This window comes from Martes martes (assembly GCF_963455335.1).
Source record: "Martes martes genome assembly, chromosome: 1".
Classification (NCBI taxonomy): domain Eukaryota; kingdom Metazoa; phylum Chordata; class Mammalia; order Carnivora; family Mustelidae; genus Martes; species Martes martes.
This window is the reverse complement of record NC_137888.1, coordinates 196,894,630-196,922,575: the sequence shown is the minus strand read 5'-3', so window position 1 is coordinate 196,922,575 and position 27,946 is coordinate 196,894,630. Positions and strand designations below refer to the sequence as shown.

Sequence of the window (27,946 nt, the reverse complement as noted above, 5' to 3'; positions counted from 1 at the left end):
GATGGAGAGGAGAAGGGAGTTGAGGGAAATTGGAAGGGGAGATGAACCATGAGAGACTATGGACTCTGAAAACCAATCTGAGGGTTTCAAAGGGGTGGGGGGTGGGAGGTTGGGGGAGCCAGGTGGTGGGTATTATGGAGGGCACGTATTGCATGGAGAACTGGGTGTGGTGCATAAACAATGAATTCTGTTATACTGAAAAGAAATTTTAAAAAAAAATTTTTTTAAGAGTTAACTGGGTGGTTGAATGCATATATACATGTTGGTTAGGATAGATAACTACAGTAACAGACAGAGAAATGTTACTTTGATGCTCTTATTTCCTGTTTTTCTGATACACCCAACTTCTAAAACTACTAACTTACTTGTATCCACACCTGTTGTTTCCTCCTTCGTTCTTTCCTTGATTTCTCTCAGTTCCCCCAAGGAGGTGGGAACCTCGTTTTCCTTTGCCAATTATTTCCTCTCTTTCCTCCCTTCAGTATCTTATCATCTACAAGCATTGTCCTATTAGAAGTAAATGTTCTTTAGTGTGCCCTGTCTTTTTTTGAAGTCAGGTTGTTGAACTGTAATTTACATGTAGTAAAATTCACTCTTTAAAACATAGTTTGGTGAGTTTTGACAAATTTATTGTTGTGGAATCACCACCACATTCAAGAAGTAGAAGCTTTCATCACCCCAGCAAGTTCTTTCATGCACCTTTGCAGTCAGTCCCTGCCCTCCTTCCTCAGCCCTGACAACTCCTGATCTGGTTTCCTTCCTTATAGTTTTGCCTGGTCTAGATTATAATGTAAATGGAGGCATACAATATATGGTCTTTTGTGATTGATTGGCTTCTTTCACTTAGTATGTGTTTTTGAGATTCATCCAAATTATTATATACTCAGTGGTTCTTTTTATTGTGAAGTAATATTCCATTGAATGGATATTCCATTATATGGATATTACATTCATCTCATGATGAATATTTGTGTTCTTTACAGTTTCTGGCTACTATGAATAAAACTGCAGTAAATATTCACATATGGGTCTCAGTGTGGACATAAGTTTTCATTTCTCCTAGGAGCAGAATGATTAGATCATATAATGAGTATATGTTTAACTTTATAAGAAACTGTCAGACTCTTTTCTAAACTGGCTATACCATTTTGCACTTCCCTCATCAGTTTACAAGAGGTCTAGTTCCTCTACATTCTCACCAACCCTTGGTATATTTAGTCTTTAATTTAGCCATTCTAATAGGAGTGTAGTGGTATCTCACTGTGATTTTAAGTTGTATTTCTCTAATGATTAATGATGTTTTCTTGAGCTTATTTGCCATCTCTGTATGTTCTTTGGTGAAAGATCTTTTCAGATCTTTTGTCCATTTTAAAATTGAGTTGTTACTTATAAAGAACTCTCAGAACTCCATATGTTCTTAATACAGTCCTTTTTTAGATAAGTATTTGTAAATATTTTCTCAGTCTATAGCTTGTCTTTTCACTTTAACAATGTCTCCCCAAGAAGAGATGGTTTTGATTTTTATAAAGTTCAGTTTATCATTTCATTGTGATTCATGATATTCACTTAGTAATCTGAAATCACAAAGATTTTTCTCTTTTATGCTAAATGTGGAAATACAAATGTAAATAAAATATACAAAGATACTTGTCTTCATTTTTCTACTGTGTTTTCTTCTTACAGTTTTATAGTTTTAGCCCTTACATTTAGGCAAGTTAATCTTTTGTAGGCAAGGATTAAAGTTTAGTTTTTTCATTTGGATTCTGAAACGCCATTTGTTGAAATTACTGTGCTCCATTACTGAATTTTGGTGCCTTTATTGACAATTAATTAAGTATAAACATAGGGGTTATCCCACATGTTAATAAAGACCTCCCTCAGGGTGCCTGGGTAGCTCAGTTGGTTAAGCATCTGCCTTCATTCAGCTCGGGTCATGATCCCAGGGTCCTGGGATCAAGTCCCCCATCAGGTTCCCCAGCTCAGAAGGGAGACTGCTTCTCCCTCTGCCCCTCCCCCTTGCTTGTGCTTGCTCTCGCTCTTTCTCTCTCTCAAATAAATAAAATCTTTAAAAAAAAAATTTAAGACCTCCCTTAACCCAATATGCCCATTCAACTATAAGTTCACTTCTACATTTCCACAGCCATTTATTAAAAAGTAGTCTAGACTAACTATTTCTGCCTCCTCACTTCTTCCTCCTCACACTGGGCTCTTTCTCTACCATTCCACTAAAACTGTTATTGCAAGAATCACAGTGGTTGGGGCGCCTGGGTGGCTCAGTGGGTTAAAGCCTCTGCCTTCGGCTCAGGTCATGATCCCAGAGTCCTGGGATCGATCCCCGCATCAGGCTCTCTGCTCCGTGGAGAGCCTGCTTTCTCTTCTCTCTCTGCCTGCCTCTCTGCCTACTTGTGATCTCTGTCAAATAAATAAATAAAATCTTAAAAAAAAAAAAAAAAGAATCACAGTGGTCTGTGTTCTGAGACATTCTTGTGTTTGTCTCCTGTGATTCTCACTGACCTTAGAACTCACCGACCCCTCTTCCCTCCACCCCCTGTTTTCAGACATTTTTTTTTCCCTTGACTAACATAGCATCCACCTCCTCCTTATTTTTCTTGCTTTTCTGTTTGTCCCCATGTGTCTACTTGGCTAGTTCTACCTTTTATTTTCCCCCTAAATATCAACATCCCTCAGGATTCTGACCAAAGCCCTTTTTCCTGCTCCTTCTATGCACATTCTCTCCTTATTGCCATCCAAACCACTGGCTGAAAAAAATCTCAAGTTTATATCTGGCCCAATATTTTTTAGCTTCATTTCTGCATATTTTTTTATGTGAACAGTTCCTAAATTTTCTTTTTTTTTTATTTATTTTCAGCATAACAGTATTCATTGTTTTTTCACCACACCCAGTGCTCCATGCAATCTGTGCCCTCCCTAATACCCACCACCTGGTTCCCCCAACCTCCCACCCCCCGCCCCTTCAAAACCCTCAGGTTGTTTTTCAGAGTCCATAGTCTCTCATGGTTCACCTCCCCTTCCAATTTCCCTCAACTCCCTTCTCCTCTCCTTCTCCCCTTGTCCTCAATATTATTTGTTATGCTCCACCTATAAGTGAAACCATATGATACTTGACTCTCTCTGTTTGACTTATTTCACTCAGCATAATCTCTTCCAGTACCGTCCATGTTGCTACAAAAGTTGGGTATTCGTCCTTTCTGATGGAGGCATAATACTCCATAGTGTATATGGACCACATCTTCCTTATCCATTCATCCGTTGAAGGGCATCTTGGTTCTTTCCACAGTTTGGCGACCGTGGCCATTGCTGCTATAGACATTGGGGTACAGATGGCCCTTCTTTTCACTCCATCTGTATCTTTGGGGTAAATACCCAGCAGTGCAATTGCAGGGTCATAGGGAAGATCTATTTTTAATTTCCTGAGGAATCTCCACACTGTTCTCCAAAGTGGCTGCACCAGTTTGCATTCCCACCAACAGTGTAAGAGGGTTCCCCTTTCTCCACATCCTCTCCAACACACGTTGTTTCCTGTCTTGCTAATTTTGGCCATTCTAACTGGTGTAAGGTGGTATCTCAATGTGGTTTTGATTTGAATCTCCCTGATGGCTAGTGATGATGAACATTTTTTCATGTGTCTGATAGCCATTTGTATGTCTTCATTGGAGAAGTGTCTGTTCATATCTTCTGCCCATTTTTTAATATGATTATCTGTTTTGTGTGTGTTGAGTTTGAGGAGTTCTTTATAGATCCTGGATATCAACCTTTTGTCTGTACTGTCATTTGCAAATATCTTCTCCCATTCTGTGGGTTGCCTCTTTGTTTTGTTGACTGTTTCTTTTGCTGTGCAGAAGCTTTTGATCTTGATGAAGTCCCAAAAGTTCATTTTCGCTTTTGTTTCCTTCACCTTTGGAGACATATCTTGACATTTCTGCATATTTAATTGTCTACCAGCATCACAAGCTCTATGAAGAAAAGTACCTTGTGTGTATCTTGTTCACATTTATATTCCCACGTTTAGCACACAGAACTTAATAACTATTTGTTGACTAAATGAACAGATGAACACATGAACAAAGTAAGCAACCTGGAAAGTTGATATTATATCTTATAATTCTAGGACAATATTTTAATATTGACCTCTTTACTGATACCACATATACGTGGCAAGTACATGACTATGGGCATGGGAGAAGTAAATTACTTTTAGAATTTTAATTTGATTACTTTAGAAATGTGATCTTTGCCGTGGCTCAGTGTCCTTGTTGCAGTTGATGGGGAGCCTTGGGATGAAGAGGTGGAAAAATTCGAGCCTGCGCAGGAGCAGGCAGGAGTGAGAGAGCGAAGAGACACCGCTCCGGATGTCACAAACACTGTATCTCTGGTTTTTTAATCCAGTAATCTACTTTAGGAGTTAACCTGTCTTGTTTGTGGAATAGAATGTTTTAATGGCCCTATGAAATTCTGATTGCAACTCTAGTTATAACACATTATTTCTCTTTGACTTTTTGCTCAAATTTTTCTAAGTCCCTGTAATTTTTTTTCTTAGTCCTGAAATGATTCTTAAGAGTTCTATAGGATGATGTAAACTGGGTAACATAGATAGTTTTGGCTCGAGTATGGTGGATATTTTTATGATCTGAGTGCTCACATCAGAGAATATATATGCTTGTTATGGGCCTATGTTATGACTGGAGCTTTGCAGGTATTTGGAAAATAATAGAAGATACAGTCTTCATTGCTCCTCTCAGGGAGTACACACCTTTAGGGAAAAGAGAGCTGCTGCCAGCAGAGAAACTGCAACAGCTGTTAGGCAGTTTGTAGTGTCCATTGCATGCTGCTTGGCAAGAAAAATAGTGTCCCGACATTAGACATGTACTTTTGGCCTTGCCTGTCACTAAGAGCTGTTCTGACAGTGTTTAGGGTTTCTCTATAAATGCCCTTTTTATTTGTTCTGGAGCATGTGGTCCCTTACATTTTTCTGTCTCTCTCTCCTACATTTCAGTGAGCGGTTTCTGGTGAGACTGAACAAGAATGGTGGGCCAAGGAATCCAGAGAAGATAGAACGAATGTGTGCCCTTTTTACAGTATGTACAAATTCTCTTTCCCTTCTCTGCTGTTGACTCTACCCAGGGGCCTGCTATGTGGATATTGTCACCCTGGAAACAGGCATTTATTCTTACCCTTTATTCTTACACACTGGGGAGATTAGGACTTGATTTATGTTTCTATCAGATTTTAATGAAATATTTAAAGAAAACTGAAATCAGCTATAGTTTTTAATTGAATTTTTTATTAAAGAAATAAAATCAAATACCTTTTACTAATGTAGATTTTAGAAGCTATTTAATATAACAGACAAAATCTGAAAGAAGTCTTTCTTACTATTCTTATTCAAGGCCACTGGGAATTTCTCTGATGTAGAAGTATAATGTCTCTAAAGGCATCCACCAAATTTACAGCTTTGCAGTTTTTTAGTGAGTGCATATAAAGAGAGACAAACTAAGTAGTTCTTCTCTCTTACATCCAAATGGAGGGTCTTTTCCTACTGTGACCTATACTTTCATTTTTTCTGAATAACCATGTAGTCATTCAGGGTCTTCAGGATCACAAACTCATCAGCTCAGAGAAGACATAGTAATCTGCTTCTGGAAAGTGCTCAGCCTAACAATACCACATTGCCTTGCGTATTCCTCAAGTTGATTCTGAGTTACTAAATGTTTTTTATTTAAAGAAAACTAGAGTGCAGCTTTGTTTATTTATTTGCTGAAGGAGAAAACAAGACTGTGTTATAATTTTAAACCAGTTTTGACTCTTGTGGAGTCTTTGATCTGCTTCAGTATTAGTGAGATACGTTAAGACCCATTAATGCCAGGAGGTGTGATAGTCTCACAGTGCCTCTGCCCTGGTGTGGGGTGCGTGATTGATGGGTTACAGTCAGGTGTCTCAGAGCTTACAGTGTACCTCTTAAACACAAATGGGATTTCTCTAGGCATTGTATATGTGGCTTTCTCTGAAAGATAAAACTGGATTTGTTTACCTGTTTTACTGATACCACATATATGTAGCAAGTACATGACTTTTTTGTTCCTTTACTACAACTTTATCTTTCAAAGCTTCAAACAGCATTACTGCAGAATCAGAAGCCATTTTCACAGGGACAGTTTCTGTTGAAAACTCTCCAGATGTACAGAAACATTTGTAAGTCTTGTTAAGCTAAAGTGATTTTTTTAGCCCATCTTGGAGCTCAGCATTCAAACTTTAGAAGACAATGCAGGAAGAACAAGCAGGTAAAGCAGACCCATGAAGACGGTTAAGGGAGTTGAGATTATTTTGTCTGGGGAAAGCAACACTATTCCTTCAGTAGGAAAAGAACGAGGGAAAGAGTCCAAGTTGGGATTTAGGTTAGGATATTGGGAAAGAGCTTCTGAAGTGAGAGTGTGTAAACACTGAAGTGGTCCTCTTTGGCCACCTTTCTGAAACAGAAATAGGAAGAAAAGAGACACCCATCTGTCTAGAATGCCTCACTGACCTTAGGAGGTTTTTCTAGACCCTGATTCTCTGATAAAGCGGCAAAAGAAATCACTGCTTCCTTGTTCTCTGGCATTGTGGGTAGAGCTGTATGCATGGCTGTCCTTGAATATGATGAGTGCGGTCCTTGTCTCTTGAAAAATGAACTTAATTATGATGATATTTGAATGTAATTACAGTAAATTGAAATTTTCATTTTGTAGCATTTTAATTATCTATATGGGCCCAGAGGCCTAAGCTGTAGCTGTGACTTTATAAATCAAAGATGCACATAACATTCATGTGCTCTTATTCTGCCACAATGGGAAGACACAAGGCTGCTAAAAATACCACTTCTGTAGTTCCCTTTGCAGTACAGCCCTGGATTGCTTTTTAAGATCCTAAAGAGTGATTTGAGAAATTTTTACAAAGCACATGAAATTTTTTCACAAGATTGTCTTATCCAGGATTTTTACGTTTTACTTTAAGCAATGAGAAATACTAATTTTGGTGGAACCTATTTTCTCATCTAAGATTTGAGTTCCTCCTGTGAGCTAAAGGAGTTTTCCAGATTGACATATGTGCTACAGAGTTTGAGAGTAATGCAGGAAAATGCAGCCACAGCTATGGTCAGTGCCAACTTGATAGCTTACCTTTTAGCATCAAGGAGAGGGAAGCCTACAAACTGAGCTGTTTTGCAAGATTACTCAAGCAGACTTCAGAGCCACGTTATAGACCAGCACATTATTCATGACTCAACCTTGTTCTCTGTAAAATCGGGGTTTTTTCTAACCTTGTCAGATTTCAGAGCTTCCTGTCCAGAAAGAATTTTATCCAGGAGGAGGTGTTTCATATTTATGTGAATGTCTAACACAGTACATGTCTAATACAGTGATTTCCTAACTTTTATGATAAAAAATGGCTATGTATATGAGCATGTGAGAACATGACTGTGAATTTACTTTTTTAGTAGACATCCAGTGCTTCACACACAGTCCCTGGCAAATATGAAGGCCCCAGTAATGATTTGTTATAAAAGTAAATGAATATGTTTATTTTTTATTATATTTGAGTGACCAACTCAGAAAATTAACTTGTGTTGTTTTCCCTGCATTCATTGGCATTATATTTTCTACATTTATATAGCTTCTGCTTCTTCTGTAGCATAAGCATGAATAAATTGGCCTTGTTTTGTTTTTGCAAATCCCATCATCTCTACAGATAAAGGGCAGTTCAGGCACAGGAAAGTGAGTTGACTTCTCCATGTTTCAAATGGAACATCAGGAACTGAGTCCAAGATGCTGAGCCCTGAGTCACTCCCCTATGACTACCATGTAGTTGGGAACCAGCTTTTAATTATGTGGGATTGGAGGGTATGCTCCAGAGAGTAAATCCAAATTCAAACTCTGCTCACCAAATGAATGGTGGGAATCCCTCTTCACATCTTGGTTTTACAGGTTTTGTGAGTATTTTAACGTGGATAGCCACACTTGGTACTTAGTCTTGAACAGTGAGTGTTTACTAACTCTGTGGTAACTGTGTTTAACCATGTACTTATGTTTAATAAGATAGCTTTCACAGTGAAATTATGTGGGACTCACGAATAATAATTTCACATAAAATATTTTTTGCACCGATTATTCCCATTTTATATTATTGACTTAAAATAAATACCACAGAGAGTTCTGGGTACCAAATACAAAATGGTCAGAAAGGGCCCCTACTCCATCTACTTGGAAAATACCATAAAGTATATTTCAGTTTTCTTCCTTTCATTCACTTAAAACCAAGAGAGAGGTCCTGTGCTCATGTGCACAACTGATCTGATTAGTGTTTGATCATCTTTGGTAACTGACTTGAATTTGTAGATGTAAAGATTAATCATCATACTGGTTATTTGATAGTTTGGCTTAACACAGTCCAAGCTATGTAGAAGGAACCATTTCATTTTGAAATGTGTCAAACATTTCTATATTTTTCAATAAGTAGACATGTTTCAATCCCTAAAAAAGCACAAAGAAGTGGTAATCTGAGTTTTTTTTAATTTTTATTTGTTATTTAGTAACCATTTTAATGGGTGTCAAAATACAGAGATATTTGAGGGTATCATTTTAAATTCCATTTCTAAATTAAAGGAAGTGGTAAGATGGAGCCTGAACCATCCTTTTTCAGTTTCAAAAGACAACTTTCATGTAAAATATTTCTTTGTGATTACAGACATACACATTTATCTTAAATTATTTTGTATCCTATTTCATTATAAGCACACTTTGTTATTCCATCAAGAATTTGGTGAAATGTTATAACCATCTAGAATCTAAAAGTTTCAATTTCACCATTGCACATTACTTTTTAATGTCTTCTTTCCTTTCATATGTCTAGGACCACTCTACAGGGCAGAGCTGGTCTATGGTAAGGCAAGCAAAGCACAGCTTCCTGAGAGTGAGACCCCCTTTAACTTTGTACCTTGGGTGCCTTGCTTGCCTTACCCAAGTCCTAACCTTGCAACAAGGTATAAAAATAAAGCAAACATGGGAACTCTGGATTGCAAAGCTCATTTGAAATTATAACTGTCACTTGATTGTCCCTTTCCCTGCCTTTTTAAAAAGAGATAGCATCTGGAACCAGTCAAAAGATGAAAGATGGGAAAGACAGGGAACAAGTAAGGGACCTTTTCCTAGAAGCAAAAGGGAAATCTTGAGAAACTGTCCCTTTAAGAACAGAGGTTATTCCATCAATCATCATTAATTCACAACAGTGTCTCAGTGAGCAGGGAGCTGACCTGGTGAGAAGTCTGAAACAGAGTATATATTAAAGTTTTATTACTTTAAGTACAACATGTTAAAGTAAAATACATACACATAAATGAACACTTAATTTCAAAATGTGTTCTAAACATAAATAATTTAATGTATAAAATTATTTTTATAACTTTAGTTTTAAAAATTACTGATTGGATCAGATCATTTACTTAAAGGAAACCCTTAGAATTTTCCAGATAAGATTATTTTCAGCTTTATACTTCAGTACAAATGATGCATATCTAAATTTAGAAATGGAAATCAAATTACTGAGGTTTCACTAAGGCCAAATTAGTCTCTTCTCAAGGGAACATATCTAGTGTATAATAATCATTGTGGACCACAGAATAAACATAAAATTAGTAAAGTAAAATTTTAGAATTTCAGTCTTTAATAAGCTTATTGGTGTTTTTCCATTTTTTTGTTCTGCATTGAACATTTCTTTTGTTACAAAATGTTTTTTATATGATGTTAGAATAAACATGGATAAGGCAATATTATGAAGATTTCTAATGTGAGAACTCTTGTAGATATCTGTTGGCTATTCTAAATAAAAGCTGGGAAAGTATTATCAATAAAATAACTTCCAGAGGCAGATAAGATATTCACACTTTGGCCACAGGAATCTTACAAACCACTAAACCACTGTGTGCTTTAGTCTCCTTCCCCACCTATAACATATGCTAAAAGTAACAAAAACAGATGATTATGAGGCTTGAAGTGAAATTTTAATTATTTTCAGTATATTCATTGCCTTAATTTACTTGTTTTTTTTTCTTTTCTTAGGATCTGAGCAGCAAAGATATGAAGAGAGATTTATATATAGTTGCCCATGTGATACGAATAGGTACTGTCGACCTTATCCGTTCACATGACTAAGACCAGCCCACCTTGGGATAAGTATCTACTACTATGTTTGAGCTTTCTCATCTCCATAGCTCTTACCTGTAATGTCAGGTCTCAGGACGGGAGTCCAGCTTGTATTGGAACTCTGCCTTAAGCTCCGCTGCTATGGTAGCTGAATTTGACATGAATGAAAGCATTTTTTTTTTCACTTGAAATCTTCTGCTCCCTATTTGTTTTTAGACCCAACCCCCAAACTCTTTATTTCAAGTGGTCTGCTCTTTTAATATTCTCTCCACCACAGTGCTTTGCCTTTGTACCAGCTTTTCCACTTCAGAGATCTTACAACAGTTTGCAGGTTGCTATCTTGAACATGTGGCTAATGGCCTTTGCTGTGTTTTGTATCCAAAGTATGTATCTGTGCAATTTTCCACAAAATAAGAGTTACTACCCTTACTGCAGCTGATGTATGGTATTTCACTTTTACCCCACCCAGGATGACGAAAGTGATTTTTGCTGCTGCTCTGTGGTTGATTTACTCAGCCTCATTTCGAGCATATGGCATAATCTAGGGGGCTAGGACTAACCAAGTCTTCCTCCATCGGTTTGGGTTCTGACATATCATGTACCTTTTTTGTCAAAGAGTATTTTTTACTTCTTTGCCAACGAAACACCTCTTTGTTGTACTTTGTTTTGCTGTACTTCGTAAGCACTTACTGACGTTCCAGTTTTGCTTCTTCAAGTCCTTTTGCCGCCACCATTAGGCACAGCTTTGGTAGGCGGGAGAAGCGAGCCCCCATTCTTTCTGAGACAACTTTCGCTCCAGCAGAGTTTCAAGAGAAGTTGTGACAGCAAAATTTGGTTGGAAAAATAACTCATGGTTCTTACCTTTGCATACAAAGTTTTTACCTGGCAACGAGGTTTATGCCAAAGAGGTTTAAATCTAACACAGTGGTTTGTCTAAGAAATTCATAAAACCACTGTTTCATTCTCATCTGATTAATAAATGGACTAATGGTATTAAGGTAGATAATAAGGATGATTAATTGAATGTGGCCAAAGGCCTGTTTGGCATTCCTCCACATAAATATTCTGCATCCCTGGATGGCTCTCTTTAGTCCTAAATTAGTCTTCCAGCTTAGAGCATTTCTAAGGTGCCTATATCTCTGGCATCCTTGGATGACAATCAGGTGGTACTGGAGAGGAGCCTGGAGTTCTTGGTCTGACTGGTATTTTCTGCTGTGCTTCAGGCCGGATGCTCCTGAATGACTCGAAGAAAGGCCCTGCTCACCTACACTACCGGCGACCATATGGTTGTGCTGTCCTGAGCATCCTGGATGTTCTGCAGTCACTCACAGAATTAAAGGAAGAAAAGGATTTTGTTCTTAAGGTTTACACGTGAGTAACAGATATCAGAAATATTAATAATTTACAACATAAGACATTCCAGTACTACCCTTGAGAACAGCAGTGCTCAATCTTTGTGGGACACAGAACCACCAGAATATGTAGGATAGGGAGTTTATCAAAAATGCAGAGATTTTGATCTAAGGTCTATACTTTTAATAAGTTGCCCAGGTGATTCTGAAGCAGCGAAATTCAGAAACTTCTATCCTAAACTAGAAGTCTGGTAGTATAGATGTCTGTACTACCTCTTCTATCTAGGACTAGCCAACATTATTATATAGTTACAGAAAAACTAATGATGTAATTTCTCCTGTGTTTTGGATATAAAAGAATCTTCTTCGTCCAATACTTCCCCCCCCCCAACTATTGTAACTGAGCTAGGTACTGATGCAAATTGCTTCGAAGACTGATCACAGTCAAGTTGAAGGAAAGTAAATTTTTCTAAGGAGCTGTGGCTTCACTCTCCACTTTTGTGACCACAGATACATAAGTCACACCCATCTAGCCATAGCATTGTTTTTAATGTTCATTAACCAGGGGGGCCTGGGTGGCTCAGTGAGTTAAAGCCTCTGCCTTCGGCTCAGGTCATGATCCCAGGGTCCTGGGATCGAGCCCTGCATCGGGCTCTCTGCTCAGCAGGGAGCCTGCTTCCTCCTCTTTCTCTGCCTACTTGTGATCTCTGTCTGTCAAATAAATAAATAAATAAAATCTTTTTAAAAAATGCTCATTATTTGTGGAGCATAACAAATAACATGGAGGACAAGGGTAGATGTAGAGGAGAAGGGAGTTGAGGGAAATTGGAAGGGGAGGTGAACCATGAGAGACTATGGACTCTGAAAAACAATCTGAGGGTTTTGAAGGGGCGGGGGGTGGGAGGTCAGAGGAACCAGGTGGTGCGTATTAGGGAGGGCACGGATTGCATGGAGCACTGGGTGTGGTGCAAAAACAATGAATACTGTTAGCTGAAAAGAAATAAAAAATTTTTTTAAAAAAATGCTCATTAACCAGCAGATCTGCCTTATAGAAGCAGTGCATCTCCTGATTCTTGTTAAGCAATAGAAAAAAATAAATGAAGAAAAGGAACAGAATTCAGGGACGTCATCTGTCTTTGCTGATATAGACTTAAGGATGAATAGTAGTGCTGAAAACATGATCTGTGGTGAGTTTAGTGAGATTTTAAAGTAAGTGTTTCTAACTATGAGAATTTTTTTTAAAAATCTGTCCTCTTTCGGTTTTAACCCAATATTATTTTTCGAAATGAAATCTAATATTGTCCATCACCATGTTAATGTATCTTCACCGTAATATTGCATGAATATTTTTCTGTATTCTCTGTTCTGATTCAGGCAGGAAATGAACTCAATTCACAATTACACTTAATTTGGCCCTTTATATATCAACTTCATTTTATTCATTTCAAAATAAAAGTCCAGACCTCCTTATTACCTATTTTGCCTTAAGCACTGTTCTGTTCAGAGTTGTGTACATCTATGGGATGAGGATCTTCCTTTGGAATACTCACCTCCAAGGGAAATTTTGGTGGGTTTTCTCTTCCTTTCATGCATCAGTCAAAGACTTTCTCTGTATACCAAATCTCTTCATTAATGGCTGATGGGAATGCTTTTTGATTACCTTCCTCCCTTTGGAAAGGACTAAACAAGAATCCAAAATCATCATCATTATCCTCTTACTCCACTGTGTCCTTCCCAAGGGCAAGGGGTTTATAGGTAGCACTCGGGAATCACATCTCTTCACACGCATCAGCTGTTCCTTGCTTCACTGCAGATTCTCATTGTGGATAGGGGCTTGCACAGCATCCCTCTTGAAATCACGCTGTCAGGTTTAATTGGCCTAATTGCTTCTAAAACAACAGATCATTATCAAAAAAAAATTTTGAAGGACTACTAGAATCAAAGTGTAGGATAATTTTTCCACTTGAAAATACTAAGATTGTCCAGTAGACTTCCAACTGCATGTTTGCAAAATTGATTTTGTGCACAGGATTAGTGTTTTAAATCCACATCAGTCCAGTGAATCCAGCCCCTAGGAGAAGAAGTATTTTCCAATAAGTTTCATGGCCCATGTTTATTAGATTGAATTAGAAGCTTTAAAGGTTCAATAATTGCTATTGATAGTGCTTTAGCCTTTGTTAGGACAGGATTTTGCAAGGATAAAAAACCCTTTGTATAGTTTTAATCAATGAATTGGCAAAATATCTCATTAGTTATTGACATTCTCATCATTTCTTTCATTATCTAGTCAGCCTCAACCAGAGAAGATTCAAGCTCCAGTATGTCTCTTGCCATAGCCCTTCCTCTGGCTTAATAGATATTGTTTAATATCATATATGTGTGTGCATGTGTGGTGAAGGTCCCACATCGTTTTAAGAAAATCTCAACAGGAAGCTGGGGCATGAAAACCAGGTTGCTTGCCAAGGAGCCGAAAGCCTGAAAAATCACGAATAAATCATCACCATATGCAATTCAGTCTGATATAGATATCATCTGTTTCCTCTTGGCCAGAGGCACTAGGGTCACAGGAAGGCACAGGGCAGGTGGAACATAGAGCCTAGGACACAAAAGGAGAGGAGTGCTAGAAGCTAAAGCCAACACTAAGGCAAAGTCAAGGTGCCATAAATAATGCGTGTGACCAAACCCAAGATGCTTCTGTGTATGCAGTGACCACTTTCCAAATTCACAATGTGACAGCGCCTAAACAAACATTTTTAGGCCAACCTTAACAAAATAGATAACTACTTAGAATATTAACTCTACTATGTTGGTTATATTTTAAATCATATTATATAAAATGTATATTATCCATTACATATTCAATCACATGTTATATAAAATTGAAACAAGTATTGCATTTTCCCCACTCTCACGTGTTATGAGAAAATTTTACTCAAATTCATCATACATGACCATGTCATCAGGACTTTGTCAACATTGAAGCCACTTCCCAAGTCATCTCACACAGTTTTTCAGGGCATGGTCTTTTACTTCCATCAGGCTGGTTTTGATACATCTCTTTTTGAATCCTTGGTGATACATTCACTGGAAGTTCATCTTGAGGCTCAATTACATTTTTACTGAATATTTGGACACTTGCTGTTTCTCTGTCTTTATTCGTCCTATAAGACCCATGTATGTGACCTTAATAATACAGGTGCTTACTATGCTGCTTTTAAGATGAGCTTTACAGCAACACCCAGCTCTTCAATTTGGAGGTCATACCCAAGGGTAGTTACTAAATCAGTGTAGTTTTGCTCTTTAAAAAAAGTCTTTAACCAATTCTGCCAGATTACTTTTATAAGCATCTAAAACTTGCATTGATTGAGATAATTTCAGGCTTATATAACTTACCCAAAATACTGCTGTGACATTCAAAATGAAGGGATTCAGAGAATGCCCCATAACATGACAGGATTTGTGAGGGTGGAAATATAAGGTGGCAATCTCTTCTCTTATGTAATATCTGGAAGGGACCCTCTCCTTATATTTGAGGTAGACACATATTTCCTCTGAACACTGACTTTGGGGTCTTTGTTTCATAAGCACCTTATCCATGAAACTGCCTCAAGTTGAGAGTACTTGTTTAGGAGCCATTCTTAAATGAGGCCCATTCTTAAATGAGTGAAGGGCCATGGGGCCGTCCTCATTTCAATACAGAGTAAAGAAGGCTCAAGTCTTTATATCTACAACAACGTCAAATGAAAATACTGCTTCTCACTTGCGAGTCAGTTAAGGAAGTAGCTCTTACTTCTCTCTCTCCTAGCCGAGGCCTTCCCAGTTTTCCATGGATCATTTCCTTCCCGATTTTCCGTGGATCATGATCCACTCAGAACTGTCATCTGCTGTGTCTATTGTCAGTGTATGAGCATCTGCACCAAATGTCTGCTCAGGCCTTTACAAAGAAGACCTAAGTCCAGTAGGTCTGTGCCCACGGAACTACTCTGTTTTGACTTGCAGTGCCCACCATCTCTAGCCTTGGACCCCAGTTACATTTGTTAGTGTGTTAGTGCTGCTGCAAAGCAGAACTCGCTAAATAATGAGCCAGAGTAAAGAAAGTCAGCTCAGTATGACTCCCGTTAATGTAACAGTCAAAAGGCTCATGACTCTAACACAGATACAAGTAGTGGCACATTGAGGTCCTTTGTATTCTCTGCCACAAGCTTGGAAAACACACCTGCATTCTCCCTCCCTTTTCTGTTGTGATCCTCCTCCAGGAAAGTCACATTGAAAGAATGATGGCTCTAAGAGTAGACAAACACAGAGCTGCCTTCATATAACAACTTTGTTAACTGACTTAAAATAGTATATATGATCCCATCTTGTTTTTTTTAAGATAACACTTTCTTCTAATAGATAGATGGATAGTTTAGATAGATGAGGTGATTGGTAAACAGAAGCTGTGAGATTTGGAAAAATCACCGTAATTTCCTGAACTAGGGAATTTTGTAGATGAGTTTCCTCATCTACAAAATTGAAGAAGAAAAGGGATAAAGTAATATAAGAAACAAAAAAAATCCACATGAACTAGTGAATCAAACAGGAAAAAGGTGGTAAATAAACAAGAGGACCAGTGGTTCAGGAAATGAGGTCTAACCAAATAATGGGCATACTGCTTGCCACCTAAAAAGGAGTGTTTTTTGTTTGTTTGTTTGTTTGTTTGCTAGTGACTCTTGACTACAGGTAAGCTCCACTTTTACATCCAAATTACAAATCCTATAAAATTCCATGCATACTATCCTCATTACCCCATGGTAATCACACAAAATTTGCCCAATAGTCCATGTACTTCAGTTTAAAGGAAGTTGACCAAATTCAGCCTTCTTAACTGGTGAGAGGAAGCAGCGCCAGAGCCCAGGTGACCTTGCTAACATCTCTACCTCCAGCTTTTCCAAAAAGCCCCCTTTTTCCTCCACAGGGATAGAAAGAGCATTTTATACTGATATATGATGGAGTTTATAGTGGAGATCTAATTGTCATGACCCTTATGCATATAATAGTGACTCAAAATTATTATAGTCAATTTACTGGAAATAGAAAGAGAGGATAAAACTACAACAAAAGCAAGAGACTTAAATGTGCCTCTTGACATACAGGGAGACAAAAATAAATAAGGATGGAAATAAATATTTAAATCAGGTAAATAACTCTGACTTAGAGAATCTGAATAAGTTGACATGACAGATACTAACAGTCAGTATCTTTGAATGCTCAACATCGGCTGTCATACCCCTCTTTTATAGATAAGGAAACAGGCACAGAGTGGTGAGGCATGTGCCTAAACAACCTGATTAAGAGACTATGCTCTTAACCTCTTGCCATCCTACCTCCAAATAAGCTGAGCACAATTTGTCATCTAAATTAGGACATTCTGATAGTCAAAAGGAGTGCTGTTGATGCCAGGACAGCAGGTGTAAATGGAGTATCCCAGCTCGCCAGCCCATATGGTCCTCCCAGCTCTAGACAAATCTTTTATCCAATAAACAGAACACATCTTTTTCAGTGCCTATGGAATATTTATAAAAGTTATTCACAGAAAAAATTTCCATAAATTCCATAAGGCACAAGCCATACTCTCTGATCACAATGCAATTAGCATATAATGCATCATATTAGTCATCCAAAACGGAAAAAAACAAATCATCCTGATATCAAAAAAGATACTTGACAAAGGTCAATCTTCATTCCCAATTATTTAACAGTTTTAGCTTAATAAACTCAGAAAAAATTGCTGTTTGTTGCAGTTTGAGAGGGTTACCAAATAGCAGTAGATTGGTTCTGAGATCAAAATGTTAAGCAGGTAGAGATAAAAATGGATATACAATACAGAGTGGCATAGATAGACATTTATAATGTACCTATATATATATATATGTGTGTGTGTGTGTGTGTGTGTATGCAAGTAGCACATATAAACATGTCACTTTTATTAGCAAGAAAACTCATTTGAGATCATGGTTTGGATCTATGAGCCACATGGACTTTTGTATTTGTTTCCCGTGGCTACTATAACAAATTACTGCAGATGTGGTGATTTATAACATAGAAATTTATTCTCACAATCTGGAGGCCAAAAGTCTGAAATCAGGATGCCAGCAGGATCACACTCCTTCTGGAGGCTCCAGGGGAAAAGCTGTTCTTTGCATCTTCTGGGAGCTGTCAGTATACCTTGATTTGGGTCTTTGTCACTCTAATCTCTGCTTCTGTGGCAACATTCCCTCCTCTTGTCCTATCTTCATTTTCTTCTCTGCTGTGTCTTAAGTCTTCCTCTGCCTTTCTCTAAGGACATTTTTCATTGAAGTTGGACTCATCAAGATTATCCAGGATTATCTCCTAATCTCAAAATCCTTAACTTAATTACATCTGCAAAGATCCATCTTTCAAATAAGGTAACATTCACAGGTTCCAGAGATTAGGATATGGATATATCTTTTTAGGCGCCACCATTCAACCTACCACAACTTGTGATTAACATGAACCCTGAGTCAGAAAGACTATGGAGTCATCATCAGATAGAGTCTGGTGGTACAGAGGGATTGTGTGTTCTCTGCAAACAGGTTGGTCCCAAAAGAGGGAAGAGGCAGAATTAAGATGTTCATGCCCAGGTCCTTCTTCTAGAAGTGCCAGCCAAAGAGGTCACTCTTTCTCCCAGGGAAGTGACGAAATGGGGTAGAAATGTTACTCATCGTAGCCCTTCTACCACCTGGAAGGAGGAGTAAAACTTAGTATTTCTGTTAAAGTGTATGTGTGAGTGCATGCATGCATGTGTGCTATTTGTCTTTTTTTTAATACTCTGTACTAAAATGAACATATATAGGTTGTAAAATAAATAATTTACATTTTTCATAAATAAAAATGCAGGGGCACCTGGGTGGCTCAGTCAGTTAAATGGCTGCCTTCAGCTCAGGTCATGATCTCAGGGTCCTGGAATCGAGCCCCACATTGGGCTCCCTGCTTGGTGGAGAGTCTGCTCCTCTCTCTCCCTCTCCATGTGCACACACTCTCTCTCTCTAAATCTCACTCTCTCTCAAATAAATAAATAAATAAATAAATAAATAAATAAATAAATAAAATGCAGTTTCTCATGGCCTATGCCAGCACATCCAGAATATATTAAATTGGTTTATTTGTCAGCTTGGTCTTGGAGATTCTGTTCAATTAGGCCATTTTTATTGAAATGGTTGTTTTTCTTCATCCTTCTGGATACTTCTCTCTTTTTTTGCAGTTTAGTAAGGACTATATGAAACAGTGCTCAGCATCAGTAGTGTTCTTTAATCTGTAGGGTGTTGCATATTTTCCAGCTTATTAGGACTTAACCAAATAAAGGCCAAAATAACACCCAAAGAGAAAGAATTTTAGGATGGAGTATTTGCACTAAATTAAGTTTTACACCATAGCCAAGACTCAGCAGTTTTAATTAGGTAGAGACAAAGTGAGAATGCTGTCTGACATCAGAGACAAAAGTACCCTGACACCCAGCGCAGGAGTAAGGGTTCAGGGTTATAGTGCTCAGCCGCTTTCTCTCTGCACCCCACTCCAACCCTGCCTGCCTGTCCTGCTTTTGGGACCAGGCAGACCCACATTTAGACTCCAGCTCCACTTCACTCTTTATAATAAAATGAACATGGTAATACCTATCTTACTGGATTATGAGAATTAAGTGAAATAAAATATGGGAATATACCCCAACCATTGCCTACCTAGAGTAGGCTGCCTTCTAAAAATGCAAAGGTTATGTGCAACTAATTATTGAACACTACATCTGAAACTAGCAATGTACTATATGTTGGATAATTGTATTTAAGTAAAAATAAATAAATAAAAATAAAAACACAAACTTAAAGATCTTACAAACAATCCTTTAAAATTTCTTAAGCATTTTAAACATTTTTTGTGTTGTTCACCTTGGAGAAAGAGAACAAAGTTGGGTGAAGAGAAGAAACACAGAAATTAAGAAGTTAAGGAGATTGCAGGGAAGAGGCAGATGCTAACATGTGCTCTGGTACATGAGTAAATGAGGAGAGCGTTCTGAACTTTGTTGAGTAGAACCCATGCTCCGGCTTCAGTGCTTCTGAATGCTTGGGAATCCCATGTAGAAAACTAAAACCCTCTCACCTCTCTGTCTTCTTCCTTGAGTAAAATCCCTGGACATGTAGTAGTTAAAGTGCTATGCTATTTATCTCCCCTGCTATGGAGGCATACAGACCTCTTTTAGATCACAGTCCCTCATGTGTCTTATGATTGAGGACAAACTACCAACAGCAGTAATCATGCTCTAAATATTAATTTGATTGGATATAACATAATCATGCTTCATTACAATCACAAGTCATTTGATTATTTAATAAATGCTCCCATTTATAATTTGTCCTTACAAAATATCCTAGTGATTGGGTAAAATATGCTGATGACACCACATCCATTTATTTTCAGATGATTTGAGTAGCTGCTTGGCATTCAGGAAAGGGAGATATTTGGAAGATCAGTAAGGAGGTGATTACACTAGTCCAGAAGAGAGATGATCATGGTTGAACCAAGGCCATGAAGAAGAGAGGTGAATGAATTAATACACACTGTCCCTGTGGGTGTGGTTGACAAAGCACCATCTCCATTATACCGCCAAAAAAAATTAGTGTTTTATTGGTGAAATGCTGAAATTATACCATCTATTGGAGGGAAGGAGTTAATTTTCAAGACTCTTCTTTTGAAATGAGAGGGGGAGTATGTTATTTATGACAAACTGTAGTCAGATTTCTGTTAAAGAAAGTAACTACTGATCTTATAAACCTAGAAAGTGACAAAAAAAAAAAAAAAACTGACAGCAAGACAAGTCTTTGAATCCTCACCAGCTGGGCACTTCTTTGATGTACTGACTGGTTGGAAGAAATGAGACAGTGTGCATGTCAGACAGAAAGGGCTGGATATGCTGTTGCCAGCACCTCTCACTTTTGATTTCCAACTGAGTTGCTAAATCACAAGTGCTCAACTTAGTGAACACTCTCCCTCTTCCTTTGTTTGGAAGGAATTCTGTAAGTAGAAATTATCCTCATAGCTCTGGGCTATGAGAACTTCATCTTTGATAGTTCTTTGCAACATCTCTGAGTAAGTGAGACTTATTTATACTGATTAAGGAGTCCGAAGAGCCACTGATTGGGTAACAAAATTAAGTTAATGACTAATTTCCTTTATCTCTGAATGACTTCCATACAAACCCTTTTATTTAATTGTTCTTCGTATTGCTTGTACTTCACACTGCTGGATGGTGCATGATACAACTTTTTTTTCTGTTCTTAAGTCTTTACACTTTTTTCAGTTCCTTATTCTTTGATTTCTTTTTTATTATTATTTGAATGTAGTTGACATACAACATTACCTTAGTTTCAGGTGTACAACGTAACAATACATCTTCTCTATACATTATACTACACTCACCACAAAAACAGAAACACGATATGATCCAATAATTCCACTACTGGGTGTCTACCCAAAGAAAACAAAAACACTAATTCAAGAAGATATATGAACCTTTATGTTTATTGTGGCATTGTTTATAATAGCCAAGATATGGAAGCAATCCAAATGTCCATCAATAAACAATTAGTTAAGGAAGATGTGGTATACACACACACACACATACACACAGAAATATTGTGCAGCCTTAAAAAAAGACTCAAAGGGGCACATACACACCAATATTTAGAGCAGCAATATCCACAATAGCCAAAATATGGAAAGAGCCCAGATGTCCATCAAGAGATGAGTGGATAAATATGTGGTATACACACACACACACACATACATACACACAACACATACATACACACATATGTACATGTACATATATACATACCATGGAATCTTACCAAAAGAATGAAATTTTGCCTTTTGCTAGGATGTGGTTGGAACTAGAGGCTATTATGCTAAGTGAAATAAGTCAGTCAGAGAATGACAAATACCATATGATTTCACTCATATGCAGAATTTAAGAAACAAAGTAGAGGGATATAGGGGAAGGGAGGAGAAAAATAAAATAAGATGAAAACAGAGAAACAAACCATAAGAGACTCCTAACTATAAGAAACAAACTGAGGGTTGCTGGAAGGAAGGGGGGGGCGGCTAAATGAGTGATGGGAGTTAAGGAGGGCACTTGATGTAATGAGCACTGGGTGTTATATGCAAAGGATGAATCAATAAATTCTACCCCCGAAATAATAAAACACTATGTTAACAAAATTGAATTTATTTTTTAAGTTTTTGTTCATTTATTTGACAGAGAGATAGAGCCAGAGAGCACAAGCCGGGGCAGGGGGCAGGCAGAGGGAAAGGGAGAAGCAGGCTCAGCAGGCTCCCCACTGAGCAAGGAGCCTGATGCAGGACTTGATCCCAGGACCTTGGGACAATGACGTGAGCCGAAGGCAGACATATAACTGACGGAGCCACGCAGGTGCCCCAACCAAATTGAATTTAAATTAAAAAAAATTTTTTTAAAGATGAGCTCTTGCCATTTTTGACAACATGGATGGACCTAGAGGGCATTATACTAAATGAAAAAGCCAGACTGAGAAAGTCCAATACTGTTTGATTTCACATGATTAAACTCTTACTGGAGTTTCCTATTTGAAGGGCCTATACTGCACTGCACACTTGTGAGTAACCAAGGAAAGATCCTGTGAGTTTTCCTTTGTGCCTGAGTCGTCCATGTTAGGGTCAGAAGGTATGGACCCATACCTTCCTATGCAAAAGGGAAGGGGTGAAGCCAAGGCTATGGGGACTCTTGGTGTCACATGGAATTTTCAAGAGATTACTCTAATCTCATTTCAGTTGTTTCATCGAAGTGTTTGCATTAGGATGAGGAATTTCTGGTCTCTGTTTCTAAACTATAACAAGTACTTGTGTGGTTGCGGCTCTCTTGGGATTGCCCTTTAGAGGGAAGATTCTGAAATGTCATATATTAACAGAGGTGCAGTGTTGTTCCTCTATTGTCACTTATGTCCAAATACTGAAGCCCCTAGGGAAGGACTTTATATGTTTAAACATTCAACCTTTTCTGCTAAGCTCACCTTCCCCTTGACTACACAGGATTTCACAGTGGATCAAACTCACTACTCTCCTAAACTTTTCTTCCTTTCTTGGTCTGGCTGAAACAGCCACAAGCAAATATCTACACTGCCCTGAACTTAGAAGTATTTTCCTCTGCAGCTAGTATAATGATTATTGAATGGATGGTACAAGCCAATGCAAGGCATGACAGTTTCTAAACAGTAGTTGTTGTCAAGAGGAACTGAATATTTTCCCTCTCAGGAATTTGCCTCTGGAACCATGTGTGTGTGCGTGTGCATGTGTGTGTGTAAGGAACTAGAAGAGTAAAACTTGTCATGTGGGGAAGTGCTACTGCAGAGAATAGGATATTTTCCACTTAAAATATTTGTTGAGATTCATTTTAGAGTTTCAACACTTCCCCCAAGTGTGAATCTTCTAGGGGCCTTAACAGAAAACAAGCTTTGTCTAATTTAGTAAAACATAGGAAAGTGAGTTTGAAGTTTCCCTTCGAAGTCAGCATTTCAGTTGGAACATCAGACCAGATGTTAAAAAGCCTTGAAAGCCATAATGCCTGTCCTTCTGCTGCAGGTGCAACAACGAGAGTGAGTGGTCCCAGATCCATGAAAACATCATCCGCAAGTCCAGCGCCAAGTATTCTGCCCCCAGCGCCAGCCACGGTAACATACTTCTCTGGCTAGAAAACCTTATGTTGCTCTTGCCGATGCTGATCACATAGACCTCAGTGAATTTGTGCTACCGGTTGCCATATGTAAATTTCAGTTCCCCACAAACATTTATTCTCTTCCCCAGTCACTTTCTACTATTTCTCCTTGTGATAATTTGAGACTCTTCCTAATTACTTCCAGCCAAAATATATTTTCTGTTGTTTCTAAAATGGGTTCCATGTGCTTTGATAGGTAACTTGAGTTCCAGTTTAAAACCAGAGTGAACAAAATTGCTGTAGGGTTTGTCACATTGTGAAGTCTGTGTTTTCCTGAATAAAGAATACACACCCCAGCCAAAAATAAAAGACAAATATTAATAATCACTTCTTCTATTCCTGTTCAGTGTTAGCATCACCAAGGAAGTCTGACACTAATGAGAATCAGTGATTAATCTGCCAAAATCGTTCAGGAACTGGAATAGTCAATCTTTAGTTCACAGGAGCTTTCATCTTAGCTCAACTTCTTTTCCTTTCCCCTCCTCCTTTTCTTTTAAAACTGTTTAATTTCTGTCTAAATCTTGGTGCAATTCCACACATTAGGAAGACTGTATTTTCTAAATTGAATATTAATTGCTTGATTAAATTAGAAGCACTGTTTGAAAGCATCTGAGCTTTCATGTACACTTGAAGGTGGCTTTCAAATTTACATAGAACCATGTTTCTTCTGACAGTTTTAACCTCTCAGTTATCTCTTTTACATAACTTTCTTTGTTTTTTAACTCCCATAGCCTTGTTGTAAATAGAAAATGAGTCTTAATTAACAGTGTAAAGTCACTGCAAGGTGTGGCAGTCTCCAAAGTTATTACGAAGAACTAAGTTTTCACTACTAGGTATATACCCAAAAAAGTACATTTTTGTACTTTTGCACATGTACCCCCAGTGTTCATAGCAGCACCAGCAACAATAGCCAAATTATGCAAAGAGCCCAAATGTCTACCAGCTGATGAATGGATGAGGACGATGTGGTCTGTATATACGATGGAGTTTACTCAGCCATCAGAAAGGATGAGTACTTACCATTTACATCGACATGGATGGAATTGGAGCATTTTATGTCGAGTGAAATAAGTAAGAGAAAGAAAAATACCATATGACTTCACTCATATGTGGAATTTAAGCAACAAAACAGATGAACATAGGGGAAGGGAAGGAAAAATAAAATAAGATAAAAGGAAGGAAAAATAAAATAAGAGGTAAACCGTAAGAGACTCTTAAATATAGAGAAAAACTGAGGGTTGGGGAAAGGACTAAATGGGTGATGGGCATTAAAGAAGGCACTTGTTGGGATAAGCACTGGGTATTTTATGTGGGTAATGAATCATTGGATTATGATCCTGAAATCAGTGCTGTACTGTATGTTAACTACCTTGAAATTTTTAAAAATTTTTAATTTTTCTTTATCATGGTCAGCAGATACTCAGTTGGGAGGGTCCTCAGAGCAGCTCCAGACCAGAGGCTGCAAAGTTTGAGACCTTTGGCTAGGAGTACTTAATTTCTCTAAAACTCTAGCATGGGGAGCCTCAGGGTCTCTCTCACTACTTTTAAGTGACTGTTTTTTCATGTATGTGCCTGAAGGCCAAGGAGCTCCATGCAGTGTGGTTGAAGGGGAAGGGAACTCATATTTCTCACCTACAAGGAGGCTAAAGCAAGAAGCAAATAAAATCTTGTTTTTAAAATATGAAGTTACTGGTAATTTGGAAGACTACCATTCACATCCATATTTATGGTGTTCTTTGCTTTATTTACTTAATTGATTTGTAAAGAGCTGCCCTTGGCTACAAGTTATTGGGACATGATATGATAAAAAAAATGGAGAACATTTTAAAGGAAAGATGGTAGTAATAACTACTTTAAAACAACTGAAAGATTAGTTTCCACCATCACCTCCCCAGGTTAAGATGTTGAATTGTGTCTCACTTCCCAGAGCAGGGACAGTGCCATCTTCAGTACCTGTGGTTTTTGTCCAGAACTCATAAACACTGGCCAAGGCCCCTCAGACATCAGAGAGCCTCAGTTAGGATGGTCCAGTTAGAGGAGGGCTCTTATGGAAAAGCCAGGTGGAGAAATAGGCTGCTTCTCTTTGAAGTGTATGTCTGACATCTTCTAGGCAAGGCTTGACTTGGAAGCTGGTTGAGATCTTGGAAATTTTCTGTTTCAACCCCCTCATTAAATAAATGAGGGAACTGAAGCTCCATGAAGTGACTTCATGGCTGAACCAGGAAGCCCAGGTTTCCAAACTCCAGGCCACTGGCTTTTCACTCTGTTGCCAAGCTTCTGAGCATGGAGTTTCCAGTGCAGGACTCTGGGGTCTTCATGTCAGAAAATTTTATAGATTACTCAAGGAATAGCTCTGGTCTTTATTAGTCTCCTAATTAAAGATACATCATTATAGAAAATTTACTTTGCTGTAAACTGTCACCTATCTTTATTAAACATCATAGACATTTATTGCCTTGGCAATTCTAGTGATTCATTAATCACTAGTGCTCTCCCTGCAAGTCAAATCATACAAAAATGTAGAAGGAATTGCTGCAGTGGTTTTAAGTGCTGAGACTAAAAGTATCATTCAGCACTAACTCCTATAGGTTGACCTCTTAGATATGTAGCCACAGACCTAACTTTTAGTAATTCTTGCAGCATGAAGGTTATTAAAAACAAATGAAGACAAATAAAACAGTTAACACAGTAGTTTTCCATGTATTTTTAAATGACTGTTGCACAGCTCTATTTACATATCTTGGGCTGGGGTTAATTTATATTATTAATTCTCATCCAGCTCTTCCACCGGGATGGGAGTGAAGAGAGGTGGGGCCAGGTTGCTGACTCTCCAATATTCCCCACAAATTTCAATTTGTGCAATTACTTTTTTATGGGACGGTCTTTAACCTAAGATGAGATGGGCCTATTTCCACTAGAGCTGAAGCTTTGCAGTGCTCTGTGATCCATAGACCTGGTGTGTGCAGAGCAGAGGTGGGGGTGGTTTGTGCTGGTCTTACTGGGGAGGAACCCACTGCTCCTCTGGCTTTCAGTCATACTTGCCCTTGTAAAAAATGCACCTGCAGAGTGCGGAGGGGAGAGGCCACACAAAAATAAATTCAAAATGGATGAAAGACCTAAATGTAAGACAGGAAACCATCAAAATCCTAGAGGAGAACACAGGCAGCAACCTCTTTGACCTCAATTGCAGCAACTTCTAACTTAGATACATCTACGGAGGCAAGGGAAACAAAAGCAAAAATGAACTATCAGGACTTCATCAAGACGAAAAAAAGCTTCTGCACAGGGAAGGAAACAGTCCACAAAACTGAAGGGCAATGGGAGAAGATATTTGTAAATGACATATCCAACAAAGGGTTAGTATCCAGGATCTACAAAGAATTCATAAAAATCAACACCTAAAAAATAAATAATACTGTTAAAAAATGAGCAGAAGACATGAAATTTTCCAAAGAAAACATCAAGATGGTCAGCAGACACATGAAAAGATACTCAACACCACTCATCATCAAGGAAATAAAAATCGAAATCACAATGAGATACCACCTTACACCTGTCAGAATGGCTAAAATTAACAATACAGGAAACGACGAATGTTGGCGAGGACGCGGAGGAAGGGGAACCATCTTACATTGTTGGTGGGAATGCAAACTGGTGCAACCACTCTGCAAAACAGTATGGAGGTTCCTCAGAAAGTTGAAAATAGAAGTACCGTATGACCCAGCAGTTGCACTACTAGGTATTTACCCAAAGAATACAAAAATACTGATTTGAAGGGATACATGCCCCCCGATGTTTATAGCAGCATTGTCAACAATAGCCAAATTATGGCAAGAGACCGAATGTACGCGCGCGCGTGCGCACACGTGCGCACACACACACACACACACACACACAGGAATATTACTCAGTCATCAAAAATAATGAAATCTTGCCATGTCCAACTATGTGGTTGGAGCTAGACAGTATTATGCTGAGCAAAGTGAGTCAGAAAAAGGCAAATACTATATGATTTCACTCATATGTAGAATTTAGGAAACAAAATAGATGAACATAGGGGGGAAAAAGGGGAGGGAAGCAAACCATAAGAGACTCTTTTTTATTCTTTAAGGAGGCTCCATGCTGGGCATGGGGCTTGAACTTACAGTCCTGAGATCAAGACCTGAGCTGAGAACAGGAGTTGGATGCTTAACCAACTAAGCCACCCAGGCACCCCCTAGAGACTCTTAATTGTAGGGGACAACCTGAGAGTTACTGGAGTGGAAGTGGGTGGTGATGGGCTACATGGGTGATGGATATTAAGGAGGACACTTGTGTTGAGCACATATGTAAGTGATGAATCACTAAATTCTACCCCTGAAACCAGTATTACACTATACGTTAACTGGAATTTAAATGAAAATTTGAAACAACAACAACAACAAAATTTTAGCTTTCTAAAATGTTTCTTCAGAATAACATATACTTTCTGCATCAAAATTTTTCTCAAGAAAAGTGCTGAACTTTGCGTATTTTCCTCCACAAAAAAAAAAATATATATATGACTCTTTATGTCTTTTTTAGTACTACAATACAGGGTGGAGATGTGGTTCTGAGTAAGAAAA

At 38.2% G+C, this 27,946-nt stretch overlaps 1 protein-coding gene across 1 annotated transcript in view; it reads left to right on the top strand.

Moving 5' to 3' along the window:
- DOCK3 (dedicator of cytokinesis 3) overlaps window positions 1-27,946 on the top strand; it is a gene marked incomplete at its 3' end in the record, with an annotated part of 615,312 nt that overhangs the window by 475,451 nt on the left and 111,915 nt on the right. The window contains exons 10-13 of the mRNA XM_080804908.1: window positions 5,015-5,096; window positions 10,107-10,167; window positions 11,414-11,561; window positions 23,210-23,298. Of these exons, the coding sequence (XP_080661034.1) occupies window positions 5,015-5,096; window positions 10,107-10,167; window positions 11,414-11,561; window positions 23,210-23,298 (380 nt within the window). The remainder of the gene's footprint in view (window positions 1-5,014; window positions 5,097-10,106; window positions 10,168-11,413; window positions 11,562-23,209; window positions 23,299-27,946) is intronic.